At 41.7% G+C, this 15,942-nt stretch overlaps 1 protein-coding gene across 3 annotated transcripts in view; it reads left to right on the top strand.

The window, feature by feature from the left end:
• Positions 1-15,942, top strand: part of LOC139566290 (transmembrane protein 163a) — a 64,919-nt gene that overhangs the window by 5,852 nt on the left and 43,125 nt on the right. Inside the window, exons 1-2 of one of the 3 annotated variants that reach the window (XM_071387369.1) lie at positions 8,720-9,261; positions 10,812-10,931. In XM_071387369.1, coding sequence (XP_071243470.1) covers positions 9,078-9,261; positions 10,812-10,931 — 304 coding nt within the window. In that variant the 5' untranslated portion in view covers positions 8,720-9,077. Of the gene's footprint in view, positions 1-8,719; positions 9,262-10,058; positions 10,171-10,811; positions 10,932-15,942 lie in introns of those variants that run through there. The other 2 variants (XM_071387371.1, XM_071387370.1) reach the window with 2 other exon arrangements.

Below are 15,942 nucleotides of genomic sequence, written 5' to 3'. Positions count from 1 at the left end.
TCATGCTGTATGTGTCACTTCAGTGGGTCCTCTTAATACATATTGACTTCAATTCTTCAATCGCATGTTTAAAATGAGAATGCACCATGGGAAACTAAGGTTGGCAGGAGTCACAAGGTGATCAGAGTGTGTTGGTTTCCTCTTCATTGTAGTTGAAAATGTAAAATAGTTCACAATATATCACACACAGACTAGAGCAGTGCAGGGAACATACACTGCATGACCAAAAGTATGTAGGCGATATACTATATATACAAAAGAATGGACACCCCTTCAAATTAGTGGATTCGGCTATTTCAGCCACACCCGTTGATGACAGGTGTATAAAATCAAACACACAGCCGTGCAATCTCCGTAGACAAACCTTGGCAGTAGAATGGCCTTACTGAAGAGCTCAGTGAATTTCAACATGGCACTGTCATAGGATGCCACCTTTCCAACAAGTCAGTTCAAATTTCTGCTTGAGCTGCCCCGGTCAACTGTAAGGGCTGTTATTGTGAAGTGGAAACGTCTAGGAGCAACAACGGCTCAGCCGCAAAGTGATAGGCCACACAAGCTCACAGAACGGTACCACCGAGTGCTGAAGCGTGTAGGGCGTAAAAACGTCTATTCTCAGAAGTAATGTCAGCACATTAATGACATCGATTTACATGGCCGAGCAGCTGCACACATGCCTAAGATCACCATGCGCAATGCCAAGTGTTGGCTGGAGTGGTGTAAAGCTCGCTGCCATTGGACTCTGGAGCAGTGGAAATGGACAAATCAGTGTTTGGCTGATGCCAGGAGAACGCTGCCTGCCCGAATGCATAGTGACAACTGGAAATTTTGGTGGAGGAGGAATAATGGTCTGGGGCTACAGCATACAATGACATTCTAGACGATTCTGTGCTTCCAACTTTGTGGCAACAGTTTGTGGAAGGCCCTTTCCTGTTTCAGCATGATAATGCCCCCGTGTACAAAGCGAGGTCCATACAGAAGTGGTTTGTTGAGATAGGTGTGGAAGGACTTGGCTGGTCTGCACAGAGCCCTGGCCTCAAACCCATCATACACCTTTGGGATGAATTGGAACACAACTGCGAGCCAGGCTAATCGCCCAACATCAGTGCCCGACCTCACTAATGCTCTTGTGGCTGAATGAAAGCAAGTCCCCGCAGCAATGTTCCAACATCTAGTGGAAAACCTTCCCAGAAGAGTGGAGGCTGTTATAGCAGCAAAGGGGGAACCAACTCCATATTGATGGCCATGATTTTGGAATGAGATGTTCGATGGGCAGGTGTCCACATACTTTTGGTCATGTGGTGTGTATGTCAGAGAGAACCTTGAAGCCCAGCAAGATGGCTGGAGCTGGTGCTCATCATCCAGGGGAACAACACAAACACACACATCAAATCTCTTAGAGCTTGAAATAGTAACCAAAGCTGAGACAAAAATAAAGATGAGGTTGCAAGAGAAGAAAACGTCTGTCAGATTGATGTTATAATAGCAATGTGTGCCTCAGTATATTTTCATTTGATGGAAGAGAGACCCTCTGGAGCTGCTGCAGTGTGTTCTACTGGCTGGGATCATAGGCCTGTGTGTCTACTGTGATAGGTACAACAACCTGACTGAAGAGAGAGCAACTAGAGACCAGCCACAACAACCTGACTTAAAGAGAGCATACCAGCTTCAGAGAGAGACAGAAAGACTGAGACCTTGGTAATAGGGTTTCTATTAGCCGATATGTTTCGACTTTGAGGTTGAGCAGTAAACGCATCTTCCCCTTCAAGTCTGAACGATCCTCAGCCATAATGTTTGCACCGCAGTGATGAATGCGGATGTGGCTAGAAAACGTACCCCAATCCAGGAATGGAAGATGTGCCTGTACTCCTAATGATCTCATTATCCGATTTGAAAAATCAAGAAGATTGAAATACTGCTCGTTCTAGCATTAGCTAGCCTAGCATGCTGACGAAAAAGGCAGTTAAGTAAAAAAAGAGCAGTAATTCAATCTTCTTGATTTTCTATATCTATTCATCATCAATTGCAGTATTAGTAAGTGATGATGATAATAGTTATAATCACCCTTAATAACTATTAGTAAATATCCAATTCATTATGTGCATGTTTTCTAAATGATCTCATGAACCAATAACTCCTTTACAGCTGGTTTGTAATTGAAATAATAAATCATTTATAAAGTATGAAAATACAATTAACAGACACCTTAGTCATTATTTTATTATATTAAACATGACAAATATGTTGTAACAGTGTTTATGAAAATAATGTTTAATTGACATTTTTATGTTTGTGCTTTTCTAATAACCAATTTCTCTGTTCTATTGATGTGCTTTTCTAATAACCAATTTCTGTGTTCATGAGTGACTCATTGAACGAATCCTCACTATCAGTATCTGCAATTTGGCAGTATGCCCAGAAACTTGTTTTGAGAAAGGATTATCTCAGTTTCAAGGTCTCAGCTTTGAGAGAAGAAGCCTTGTGAGTTATTAGTCTGTCACATGCATGACCCAGTATTGGTCGGTCACATGAAAGAAGTAAACGTTAATGATTAATGAATTATGAACGATGAATAAGCTAAATCATGCAAATATAATTTGTCTGTATATAAGAGAACTAACAGGACTGCCCCAGGTAGAGCTCCTGATCGACATGTGTACTTGGTGCACTGAGTTGGTTGGAACCTCTCCAGCGCGCTGATAATAAAGAATGATTGATTTTAGATGTATCTTCGAGTGTCCCTGTGTAGTATTTCCACAACAATTGTTTGAGTCTTATATCTCCCTCTCTAAATTTAAGCATCAGCTGTCAGAGCAGCTTACCAATCACTGTACCTGTACACAGACAATCTGTAAATAGCACACCCAACTACCTCATCCCCATATTGTTACTTATCCTCTTGCTCTTTTGCACCCCAGTATCTCTACTTGCACATCGTCATCTGCACATCTATCACTCCAGTGTTAATGCTAAATTGTAATTATTTTGCCTCCATGGCCTATTTATTGCCTTACCTACTTACCTTACCTTCTACATTTTCACACACTGTACATAGATTTTTCTATTGTGTTATTGACTGTACGTTTGTTTATGTGTAACTCTGTGTTGTTTTTGTCGCACTGCTTTGCTTTATCTTGGCCATGCTGCCAAACATACCCTCGTAAAACTGACCATCCTACCGATCCTTGACTTCGGCGATGTCATTTATAGCCTCGCAGTTGTAAATGAGAACTTGTTCTCAATTGGCCTACCTGGTTAAATAAAGGTGAAAAACAAAATAAAAAAGTATTGATAAGTGTTTCCTAGGGGACCCTATAAGCTTTGGCTACATTGGATGTTTTCTCTTAGCTACATCATGTAGCCAACATATTCTTGCTTTGCATATTCCTCTTTGATTTAGAAGATACTGTTGCACAAACAACATGCTGATTTAGGTCTACACTATCACTGGTATTATCAGGCTGTATTAGCTAGCTACGTTTGCTCTTACTCAGTACATTTATTAGCTAGCTAGCTATTAGCATTAGCGGCTAACAATTAGCGGCTCAAAAGATTTAGGGCAATTTGCTAAGAAAAGACAAACTAGCTGTTTGCTGATGTAAGAAACACAAACCTTTAGTGTCATTATAGAACGCTAGTGGATTTATATTAAGAAGCAATGAGAAAACAGCATTGTTGTCATCAACATTGTTGACCTGGCCAAGGCTTTCGACTCAGTCAATCACCGTATTCTTATCGGGAGACTCAATAGCCTTGGCTTTTCAAATGACTGCCTCGCCTGGTTCACCCACTACTTTTCAGATAGAGTTCAGTGTGTTAAATCGGAGGGCCTATTGTCCGGACCTCTGGCAGTCTCTATGGGGGTGCCACAGGGTTCAATTCTCGGGCCGACTATTTTCTCTGTATATATCAATGATGTCGCTCTTGCTGCTGGTGATTCTCTGATCCACCTCTACACAGACGACACCATTCTGTATACATCTGGCCCTTCTTTGGACACTGTGCTAACAAACCTCCAAACGAGCTTCAACGCCATACAACACTCCTTCCGTGGCCTCCAATTGCTTTTAAATGCTAGTAAAACTAAGTGCGTGTTCTTCAACTGATTGCTGCCCGCACTTGCCCGCCCGACTAGCATCACTACTCTGGACGGTTCTGACCTAGAATATGTGGACAACTACAAATACCTAGATGTCTGGTTAGACTGTAAACTCTCCTTCCAGACTCACATTAACCATCTCCAATCCAAAATTGAATCTGGAATCCGCTTCCTATTTCGCAACAAAGCTTCCTTCACTCATGCTGCCAAACATACCCTCGTAAAACTGACCATCCTACCGATCCTTGACTTCGGCGATGTCATTTACAAAATAGCCTCCAACACTCTACTCAACAAATTGGATGCAGTATATCACAGTGCCATCCGTTTTGTCACCAAAGCCTCATATACTACCCACCACTGCGACCTGTATGCTCTCGTTGGCTGGCCCTCACTACATATCCATCCCAAAACCCACTGGCTCAGGGTCATCTATAAGTCTTTGCTAGGTAAAGCTCCGCCTTATCTCAGCTCACTGGTCACCATAGCAACACCCACCCGTAGCACGCGCTCCAGCAGGTATATTGTACTGGTCACCCCCAAAACCAATTCTTCCTTTGGCCGCCTCTCCTTCCAGTTCTCTGCTGCCAATGACTGGAACGAATTGTAAAAATCTCTGAAGCTGGAGACGTTTATCTCCCTAAAACTTTAAGCATCAGCTGTCAAAGCAGCCTACCGATCACTGCACCTGTACACAGCCAATCTGTAAATAGCACACCCAACTACCTCATCCCCATTTTATTACTTACCCTCTTGCTCTTTTGCACCCCAGTATCTCTACTTGCACATCATCATTTGCACATCTATCTCTCCAGTATTAATGCTAAATTGTAATTATTTTCGCCTCTAGGGCCTATTTATTGCCTACCTCCATACTCTTCTACATTTGTACACACTGTACATAGATTTTTCTATTGTGTTATTGACTGTACATTTGTTTATGTGTAACTGTGTTGTTTTTGTCGCACTGCTTTGCTTTATCTTGGCCAGGTCGCAGTTGGAAATGAGAACTTGTTCTCAACTGGCCTACCTGGTTAAATAAAGGTGAAATAAAAATAAATGAACAGGGGGCAGGGCTAGGTCTGTGTGGAAAGTGGCATGGAGAGAGATGACTCAAATAACAAAGTAAACTATACAAATTGACATTACACATGGCGTATCACATTTAACAAACCAAACATTCAAATACCGGTATAGAAGGTAAAGTAAAAACCCAAACCAGTCCCTGCATAAATACAGGTATATCATAAAATACGGTATACCGCCCAGCCCTAGCTACAAGCCCAAGCAGCTGCTGAGCTGTGACACGCGGATCAACCACTTCAGGGCAGGCTACAAGAAAGATCTGATAACCAACAAAGAAGCATTGCTCTTCCAGAGGTTAGTGCGGGGTAAAAAAGAACATCTGTGGGAAGGAGTGTACTGTATGTTTTATCTTGGACCTTTGCAGTATTTTTCATATGTATAATAACAAAGTGTGATTCAGGTGAATGGTATTGCTTGCTGCAGGCTTTTCAAACATTTCAAATGATTTTCAATCTATGCAAAAATCTATGCAAATCTATGCAAAGTGTGACTGCCAAGTCTAGCCTTGCAGCATACAGTACGTACACTATCTCACATTAACGGGATAGTGCAATATTTTGGCAATCAGGCCCTTTTTTCTACTTTCCCAGGGTCAGATGAACTCATGGATACCGCAACACATGATACGTACTACACATAATATGTATGTCTCACAAATGCAATTTTGATTCAATACAACCTTTTTTTATTTACAGCTTTAATCTTTATATGTTTTTAATCTTTACATCTTCATACTGCTTTGCCTATTCATGTTCACTTATCAATAAATAAGTCATTCATTTATAAAGCTATAACTTGTCATTTCATTGTGAGCCTTTATTCCCCAATTTCCGCGTAAATTTAATGTCAGTAATTTTATTTTGTGTGCGTTTGTTTTGATTCAACTGTAAGCCAACATGACTTAGAACCAGTTGTGAATATTTTGTTAATTGTGGACAAACCTGCAAAAGAGAGACGAAGTACAGAAGTTCTAACCGTTATTTCTTCTGTTCCTAGACACTGACAATACATATACACACATATAGTAAAACCTTTCAGTATAGAACACTGTGTGCTATGACCATGATCACAACATCAATTTGCTTTGAAAAAAACTATGTTTAATAAGGACGCTTTTACGCATCCTCTAAAGGGATGATACAGTATATCCACAGAGCAAGGGGAATGATGATGCAGGGTCATAGGTCGTGTTGAGAAACTGTGTCACTTCAATGCTATCTGGCCTGCTTGAACACTAGAGGGTGTTTTCTTTTCTCTCAGTTATATTGTCTACGGTATGTTTATAATCGTAGCAAAATTGAAAGAATAGGGCAATTTATGGATAATAATACAGTACAACTGAAAGCAGTTTATTTCAACAAAAAAAATTTCACCTTGTGCTGTAATAATTGCAATATTCCACATAGGGGCAGGCTGTACCTTACAGTAAGTAACCTTTCTGTCTGCATGGTCTGCGCTACTGACTTACGGTGCATTCGGGAAAGTTTTCAGGCCCCTTGACATTTTCCACATTTTGTTACGTTACAGCCTTATTCTAAAATGGATAAAATCAAATAATCTCCTCATCAATCTACACACAATACCCCATAATGGCAAAGCAAAAACAGGTTTTTTAAATGTTTATCAAAATTATTACAAATAAAAAACAGAAATACCTTATTTACATATGAATTCAGACTCTTTGCTATGCTGTTTCCATTTATCATCCTTGAGATGTTTCTACAACTTGATTGGAGTCCACCTGTGGTCCACCTGCTTGGCCTGAATGCCAAGCGTCACGTCTGGAGGAAACCTGGCACCATCCCTAAGGTGAAGCATGGTTTTGTTAGCATCCTATTGTGTGGATGTTTTTCAGCAGCAGGGACTGGGAACCTGGTCAGGATCGAGGGAAAGATGAACAGAGCAAAGTACAGAGAGATCCTTGATGAAAACCTGCTACAGAGCGCTCAGACTAGGGTGAAGGTTCACCTTCCAACACGATAACGACCCTAAGCACACAGCCAAGACAACGCAGGAGTGGCTTCGGGACTAGTCTCTGAATGTTCTTGAGCGGCCCAGCCAGAGCCTGGACTTAAACCTGATCAAACATCTCTGGAGAGACCTGAAAATAGCTGTGCAGTGATGCTCCCCATCCAACATAACAGAGCTTGAGAGGATCTGCAGAGAAGAATGGGAGAAAGTCCCCAAATACAGGTGTGCCAAGCTTGTAGCATCATACCCAAGAAGACTCAAGGGCTGTAATCGCTGCCTAAGTTGCTTCAACAAAGTACTGAGTAAAGGGTCTGAATACTTATGTAAATGTGATATTTCAGTTTTTGCTTTATCATTATGGGGTATTGTGTGTAGATTGATGAGGCTGGAAAAAAACCAATTTAATCAATTTTAGAATAAGGCTGCAATGTAACAAAATGCAGAAAAAGTGAAGGGGTCTGAATACTTTCCGAATGCACCGTATATAGGTCGGCAATCAAAGAGATTCAAGCTTGCAGTTGTTAGTCTTGATCTTTGAGCAAAATGACAGCATTCCAGCATTCAAGCCATAGCGTTATAGTCTATTATATTGGGAAAAGTAGATAGCTAGATATAGGCCAATAGTTTAAGGACAGTGGTCTGAGCTATTCTATGGGCTACTTTATCCATTGCCACTTTAGTGCACTATTATTGAATGGCATTCCTCTAGTCACTTGGAATGTGAAAAATCACTTTACAATGTAACGATTGTCTTCGGGTGAAAGAGAGGAGGACCAAGATGCAGCGTGAACATCATCCATATTTAATGGGAAATACTTAAACACAGAACAAAACAACAAACCGACAAAAAGGAACGAAGACGATACAGTCCCGTAACGTGAACACTAAACACTGGTACACTGGAACAGGAACAATCACCCACATACAAACAGTGAAAACAGGCTACCTTAATATGGTTCCCAATCAGAGACAATGACAAACACCTGCCTCTGATTGAGAACCATATTAGGCCAAACAACAAACCCAACATAGAAACACAAAACATAGAATGCCCACCCAGCTCACGTCCTGACCAACTAAACAAAGACTAAACAAAGGAAATAAGGTCAGGAACGTGACATACAAGTAGGATATTTATGTTAGCAAGAAGCTGTTTACCTGAGAGTGATTTACAGTCCAATGCCCCATACTGTCCAGGCATAATAATATACATAATATGTTTGTCTATTAGGCCAACATGATCATAGGTCCAGAGTAGAGTGCATTTTTGAATATTACAGAATTGTTTCAATACCATAACAAGTTTACATCAAGTTCATTTTAGCCATCTTTGGGGGCCCTGCAAAGTCTGTTAAGGTGCTCCACGGGCCCTGTGGAGCGCCCAGGGGCCAACCTACAAGATGGCCATGGATCTAATTAGTTAATGTGCAGGAACACTCCATGGACTGATGTAGGCCACTAAATAAATACATATTTAGAAATAGAAAAATATGTTTGTCCATGGCATTGGTAAAATAGTTACAGGCCCAGTAAAATTCGATGCTGTCTCGAGAACAACCTGGGACAGATGTTGTTCATAACGCGCGGCAGAGTCGAACCGGGAACTGTTGTAGCGTGGCAAACATGTCTACAGTCTCCAGTGTTCACTGATAAGCAGACTTGACATGGACATGGGTACGGATTCCACACAACCCAGAGGTCTCGTTAAATAAACTAGATTCGTAATTAGAGTCCTCTTGCTGCTGTCTTCGCACTCGACTTCGAATTCACGACTGGCATGGGGGCACGGTATTGATGCGCTCGGTATTGCGCTCAGATCTACAGAAGCCCACTCCGCCGGCCGCAACTCAACGCTTGAGGACGGAACTTCACGCTTTGGTGTGAGACTTTTGGAGTTGCCTAATTGGAACCGCAATTTAGAGCAATGACGGACTCTACAGCCTCAGACCCGGTGAGCACCATCCCGGATCCAACTATTGTTGATCCGTCGACTGTGAACGGCCAGTGCGACCCGACAGATCAACAGCCACCCAAAAGAGCAAGTCAGGGGGAACCTAAATTCAAGATGGACCAGGAGATGAAGATTAGCGATAGCGTGGAGGGGCAAGGTAGGTCGATAACTATGAGAAATCAAGCAAAAATAGAATACGCCTGCTATTTAAACGTAGACTAGGCTACTTTAGCCTAGAGTGCGTCTGAATTGTGATATATGTGCGCCTTCATTGGATAATATCGCAATATTATTAATACTTTTCAAGGAAGGTTTTTTGATGAATGCTTTGTGCACCAGACATTATTGCAGTCCACTAACACAATATAATAGTCTGTCGATAGTACAAAGTAAACCAACATTCTATGTACGTTTCGTATTTTTTCTTTTAGCAGAAGTATCTCAACAAACTAAACTGTCACAGCAATGCATTTGAGTTACTCTGAACGCTTATGGGCTACTCCCAGCACGTGTCTAGAATTTTGATTATACATTATAAGTAGTCTCTTTAAGCAGACTGGAGACCTGAAACAATTATGGATTAGACTTTACTTGAAGGGGGTACAGTAAAGCAGCCATAACACATTTATTACGTTTTACACTGACACACAAACTGCGTGATAATATCAGGGCACTAACTCTATCACCGATCCTACACATCTAAGGAATACATCTCTGAGATAATTGTATCAATGACCATTATAGTATAGCCTACATGCTGGCACTCTGATCAGCCGACTCTAAAATAGAAGAATGTCCACACCCTCTTCAATGACCATTATAGTATAGCCTACATGCTGGCACTCTGATCAGCCGACTCTAAAATAGAAGAATGTCCACACCCTCTAGCTCCTATATGCAATTCACCTTATTCAAAACACATTTTAGAGGACTATGCATGTATTTATTACGCTGATTCTGTTGCAAAATGGTTAGTCTGTTTCAAAACATTTCGCAACAGAAACCGTTTATTCCAAACTGAAAAAGTTTTGCAACGAAAAAGAGGGTTTCTATTGGACAAATTCAGGTAGGTCCCTCCCTGTTTATTTCGTTTATTCTGTTTGCTTCCAATTGATTTTTAAACTGTAAAATGGTTTCTTGTTGCAATACGTAGTGAATACATCCCAGGCTTTTGAGGTCGCAGTCGGTAGGACTCAGCTAGTGACCAACATGATTTCATGTCTAGAAGATAATTTATTGATGGCCCACAGTGCCTCATCATTATCACTATTGTGAGACAGTAGTTTACTGTGTAACCCTACACTATTATCACACCTGTGCCAGTCCTCACACCTCTGGGTTTTCAGTAGTTTACAATACAAGGATCCCCAAAATTTGTGTATTGCTTCATTTTTCTTTGTTACAGAAACCAGGAAGCTTCATAGCATGTAGATAATCTTAAACCTATTGTAGGCAATGGACTGTGTAACCCTACACTATTATCACACCTGTGCCAGTCCTCACACCTCTGGGTTTTCAGTAGTCTACAATACAAGGATCCCCCAAATTCGTGTATTGCTTCATTTTTCTTTGTTACAGAAACCAGGAAGCTTCGTAGCATGTAGATAATCTTAAACCTATTGTAGGCAATGGACAAAAGATTATGATATGAGTGCTAAAAGCATCCTGGAATCTCACCCCTGCTTAATACCGTGTTGTTTTTGACAGGCTTACTGGAGAGCAGCATGAGGCTAAAGCCCCACGAAGCTCAAAGCTACCGCAAGAAAGCATTGTGGGTCTCCTGGGTTTCCATCTTTGTGACGCTGATCCTGGCAGTAGCAGCTTTCAGTGAGTATACGTTTCTTCGTTCTCTTGTTCTCTCTGAGGGAGGAGGGAATAAGCCTGGTCCCAGATCTGTTTCTGCTGCCTTGCCAACTCTGGTGAGTTGAGAAGACAGCACAAACAGATCTGTGACCAGGCTTTGAGGCAATGTCTTCCTGGTGATGATTTTTATATGCGACAGTTCCCAATAGACTCTGATGAACTTGTCAATTTTGCAAATCTTATGACTATAGATAGCACGCCACATGTTGTATGGGTGTATCTACTCTGACACATAACATACAGTACACATACCATACTGCACACGTTTACTAAACATACACTACATGGCCAAAAGTATGTGGGCACCCCTTCAAATTAGTGTATTTGACTATTTCAGCCACACTAGTTGCTGACAGGTGTATAAAATAGAGCACACAGCCATTAAATCTCCATAGATAAACATTGGCAGTAGAATGGGCTTATGAAGAGCTCAGTGACTTTCAACGTGGCACTGTCATATGATGCAACCTTTCCAACAAGTCAGTTGGTCAAATTTGTGCCCTGCTATATCTGCCCCGGTCAACTGTAAGTGCCGTTATTGTGAAGTGAAAACGTCTAGGAGCAACAACGGCTCAGCCGTGAAGTGGTAGGCCACACAAGCTCACAGAACGGAACCGCCAAGCGCTGAAGCGCGTAGCGTGTGAACATCGTCTGTCCTTGGTTGCAACACTCAGTACTGAGTTCCAAACTGCCTCTGGAAGCATCGGCAGCACAAGAACTGTTCGTCTAAGAGCTGTTCGTTTAAGATCACCATGCGCAATGCCAAGCGTCGGTTGGAGTGGTGTAAAGCTCGCTGCCATTGGACTCATTTGGCGGATGCCAATGGTTTGTCAAGATCGGTGTGGAAGAACTTGACTGGCCTGCACATAGCCCTAACCTCAACCCCATCAACCCCACACCTTGGGATGAATTCAAACACTGCCTGCGAGCCAGGCCTAATCGCCCAACATCAGTGCACGACCTCACTAATGCTATTGTGGCTGAATGGAAGCAAGTCCCCGCAGTAATGTTCCAACATCTAGTGGAAATCCTTCCCAGAAGAGTGGAGGCTGTTATAGCAGCAAAGGGGGGACCAACTCCATATTGATGGCCATGATTTTGGAATGAGATGTTCGATGAGCAGGTGTCCGCATACTTTTGGCCATGTAGTGTGTCTTACAATGTTTCACTCCTGAAATGTGCAAAATTCAAAAGGTTTATGATGATCTTAAAGTAGTAAACGATGCTTGGTAGGCATTTTGCTTAGCAATGATGGGTTGGCTAAAGTAGAAACAGATCTGACTGCCAAGCTACAGTAAATTGACAGGAATAGAATATATACTTTATTGTCCAGTTCCAGTCAGTTCTGGGGTTAAGTACCTTGCAGGTATCATCTCCTGCCGTGTAGATACCTGCAATTTAACCAGCAGCCCCCCAGTTGCCAGTCCAGTTAGGCACAGACAGGATACTTTTTTTCATGTCTGGCCCTGGGATTTGAACCAACAACCATACAGCTACTGGTCTGCCTCTCTATCCTCTAGGCCATCTGCCACCCCCGGGTGGCTTTCATTCTGCTGGTGGTCATGGAGTATTATTTCTAGACTGTTACTAGTTTGTGTTTCTATTGAACTTTCCTCCTCTATGTAACACTACATACAGTTGAAGTCAGAAGTTTACATACACTTAGGTTGGAGTCATTAAAACTTGTTTTTCAACCACTCCACAAATTTCCTACTAACAACTATAGTTTTGGCAAGTCGGTTAGGACATCTACTTTGTGCATGACACAAGTCATTTTTCCAACAATTGTTTACAGACAGATTATTTCACTTATAATTCACTGTATCACAATTCCAGTGGGTCGGAAGTTTACTAAGTTGACTGTGCCTTTAAACAGCTTGGAAAATTCCAGAAAATGATGTCATGGCTTTAGAAGATTTTGATAGGCTAATTAACATAATTTGAGTCAGTTGGAGGTGTACCTGTGGATGTATTTCAAGGCCTACCTTCAAACTCAGTGCCTCTTTTCTTGACATCATGGGAAAATCAAAAGAAATCAGCCAAGACCTCAGAAAACAAATTGTAGACCTCCACAAGTCTGGTTTATCCTTGGGAGCAATTTCTAAATGCCTGAAGGTACCACGTTCATTTGTACAAACAATAGTACGCAAGTATAAACACCATGGACCCACGCAGCCGTCATACTGCTCAGGAAGGAGATGCATTCTGTCTTCTAGAGCTGAACGTACTTTTGTGCGAAAATCCCAGAACAACAGCAAATGACCTTGTGAAGATGCTGGAGGAAACAGGTACAAAAGTATCTATATCCACAGTAAAATGAGTCCTATATCGACATAACCTGAAAGGCTGCTCAGCAAGGAAGAAGCCACTGCTCCAAAACCGCCATAAAAAATCCAGACTACGGTTTGCAACTGCACATGGGGACAAAGATCGTACTTTTTGGAGAAATGTCCTCTGGTCTGATGAAACAAAAATAGAACTGTTTGGCCATAATGACCATCATTATGTTTGGAGGAAAAAGGGGGACGCTTGCAAGCTGAAGGACACCATCCCAACCGTGAAGCACGGGGTGGCAGCATCATGTTGTGGGGGTACTTTGCTGCAGGAGGGACTGGTGCACTTCACAAAGTAGATGTCATCATGAGGAGGGAAATTATGTGGATATATTGAAGCAACATCTCAAGACATCAGTCAGGAAGTTAAAGCTTGGTCGCAAATGGGTCTTCCAAATGGACAATGACCCAAGCATACTTCCAAAGTTGTGGCAAAATGGCTTAAGGACAACAAAGTCAAGGTATTGGAGTGGCCATCACAAAGCCCTGACCTCAATCCCATAGAACATTTGTGGGCAGAACTGAAAAAGTGTGTGCGAGCAAAGAGGCCTACAAACCTGACTCAGTTACACCAGCTCTGTCAGGAGGTATGGGCCAAAATTCACCCAACTTATTGTGGGAAGCTTGTGGAAGGCTACCCGAAACGTTTGACCCAAGTTAAACAGTTTAAAGGCAAAGCTACCAAATACTAATTGAGTGTATGTTAACTTCTGACCCACTGGGAATGTGATGAAAGAAATAAAAGCTGAAATAAATCATTCTCTCTACTATTATTCTGCCATTTCACCTTCTTAAAATAAAGTGGTGATCTTAATTGACCTAAGACAGGGGATTTTTACTAGGACTAAATGTCAGGAATTGTGAAAAACTGAGTTGAAATGTATTTGGCTAAGGTGTATGTAAACTTCCGACTTCATCTGTACATCATCTGTGAGGTGGACATATTGACAATAAAGCAAACAAACAAAGCATGTTGGAATAGTTATTGAAAAGCTCATAATTTTCTGTGTTGTATTAGAAAACAGTAACTTCTATAGCTGTGTGATATAGCTCCACAAGACTTCTTCAGGATGGGACCCATGTGGATAAGATGACTCATGTTGTGCTTTGGGGTTGCAGGGTGGAGTATGGAATCAGATTTTTTCTCTCCGTGCTGTTTCATTTTGGCCAGTGTATGAATCTCAACCCCTTTTATAAGTCGGTCAAGTCGTGACTTTTCAAACTTGACTGAGAACGTTTTTTTGTCGTTTGCACTTTTTTTTTTGCGTTGACAAACCGCCATGGCTGATTATAGAGTCATGCTATATTGTCACCCTAGGTTTTAGTTGCAGTTGGATTTCCCAGATGCAGTAGGTACTAGGTACAGTGGTTCACTGTAGGTGTTCAGGTATACCGCATAAAGTTGGTACCATGATCTTACCTTATTCCATGTCTTTAAATTATTTTGTCTTTTAATTTGTAATATATTCAACTAATACAACTAGTTTCAGGGACAAGTGAAAATGCAGCAGTGAATAGTGAATAGTAAACAGTGAAAAGTGAATACAAAAACACTAACTTTCTATTGGCCAAGCGGCTCCATTCATCTCTGTATGAGTAAAGTGAAGATTCAGCAGCCGAGAATAAGTAAGGAGGGCAGGCTGCTGTTCTGCTGACTGGAAACAGATCTGGGCACAGATCAAAGTGGAGCCATATTCAGCAGCAATATTCAGGGGAGTTTCAAACTCAAGGTTGCAAGGCCCATGTCCCAAATGCCCCCTCTTCCCTATATAGTGCACTACTTTTGACCAGGGCCCATATGGGGCTCTGGTCGAAGATAGTGCACTATATAGGGAAGAGGGAATAAGGTGCCATTCAGGACACAGATAAGGTTTGATACTTAGCCAAGGCTGTGAAGAATATATATAGCGAAGACTGAAGCCTTGATCAAAGGATGTGTACCTGTCTTGCCTAGAGCTATGCTTGTTATCTACAGCTAACAGTACATTCTAATACTGACATATTTGTGCCAAGCAGAGAGTCATCAAGTCCCATTTTTATTCTTTGGTATGGCTCATCCGTGTATCAATCCCCCAACCTTCCAATCTCAGGTGGATAATCTAACCACAAGTCCACTGAGTTGGAGAAAGATACAGCCATTGTAAAAAGTGATCTGCTGGCACACTGATATCTCATTACTCTGAAATCAACCTGCCCCTCAAGAGAGAAACAGAGAGGGCAACAAGCCCATGTTCAATCACCTCCTCCATGCAGTAATAGTTCTACAAGCTCTTGGTTTAGCCACAGTCCTAGTGGTATGGGTTTATGGGGACACACAATTGTTGTTATAGTATTGGATGAATCTGGTCTGTAATTGTGTTTTCGATTGCAGAGTTTCCTGTTTCTAAATGAGCAGCACATTTCCTGTTCTGATGAGGGCAGCAGTCCTTCCTCCTTTTTCTCTGTCAGTGTGTGTGTGTTTGGTGGAAGTTACTTTACTTTTTAACCCCACTCTCATTCCCTTGCTCTTTCTCTCTCTTTCTCGCTCTCTCTCTTTCTCTCTCTCTCTCTCTCTCTTTCTATCTCTCTCTCTTTCTCTCTCTCTCTCTCTCTTTCTCTCTCTCTCTCGGCAGGTTAAAAAAAAACCTCTCTGTTTCTCTCTC

This window comes from Salvelinus alpinus, chromosome 38 (assembly GCF_045679555.1).
Source record: "Salvelinus alpinus chromosome 38, SLU_Salpinus.1, whole genome shotgun sequence".
NCBI classification, from domain to species: domain Eukaryota; kingdom Metazoa; phylum Chordata; class Actinopteri; order Salmoniformes; family Salmonidae; genus Salvelinus; species Salvelinus alpinus.
Note: the sequence above shows the minus strand (reverse complement) of the source record. Positions and strands in the feature narration are given on the sequence as shown.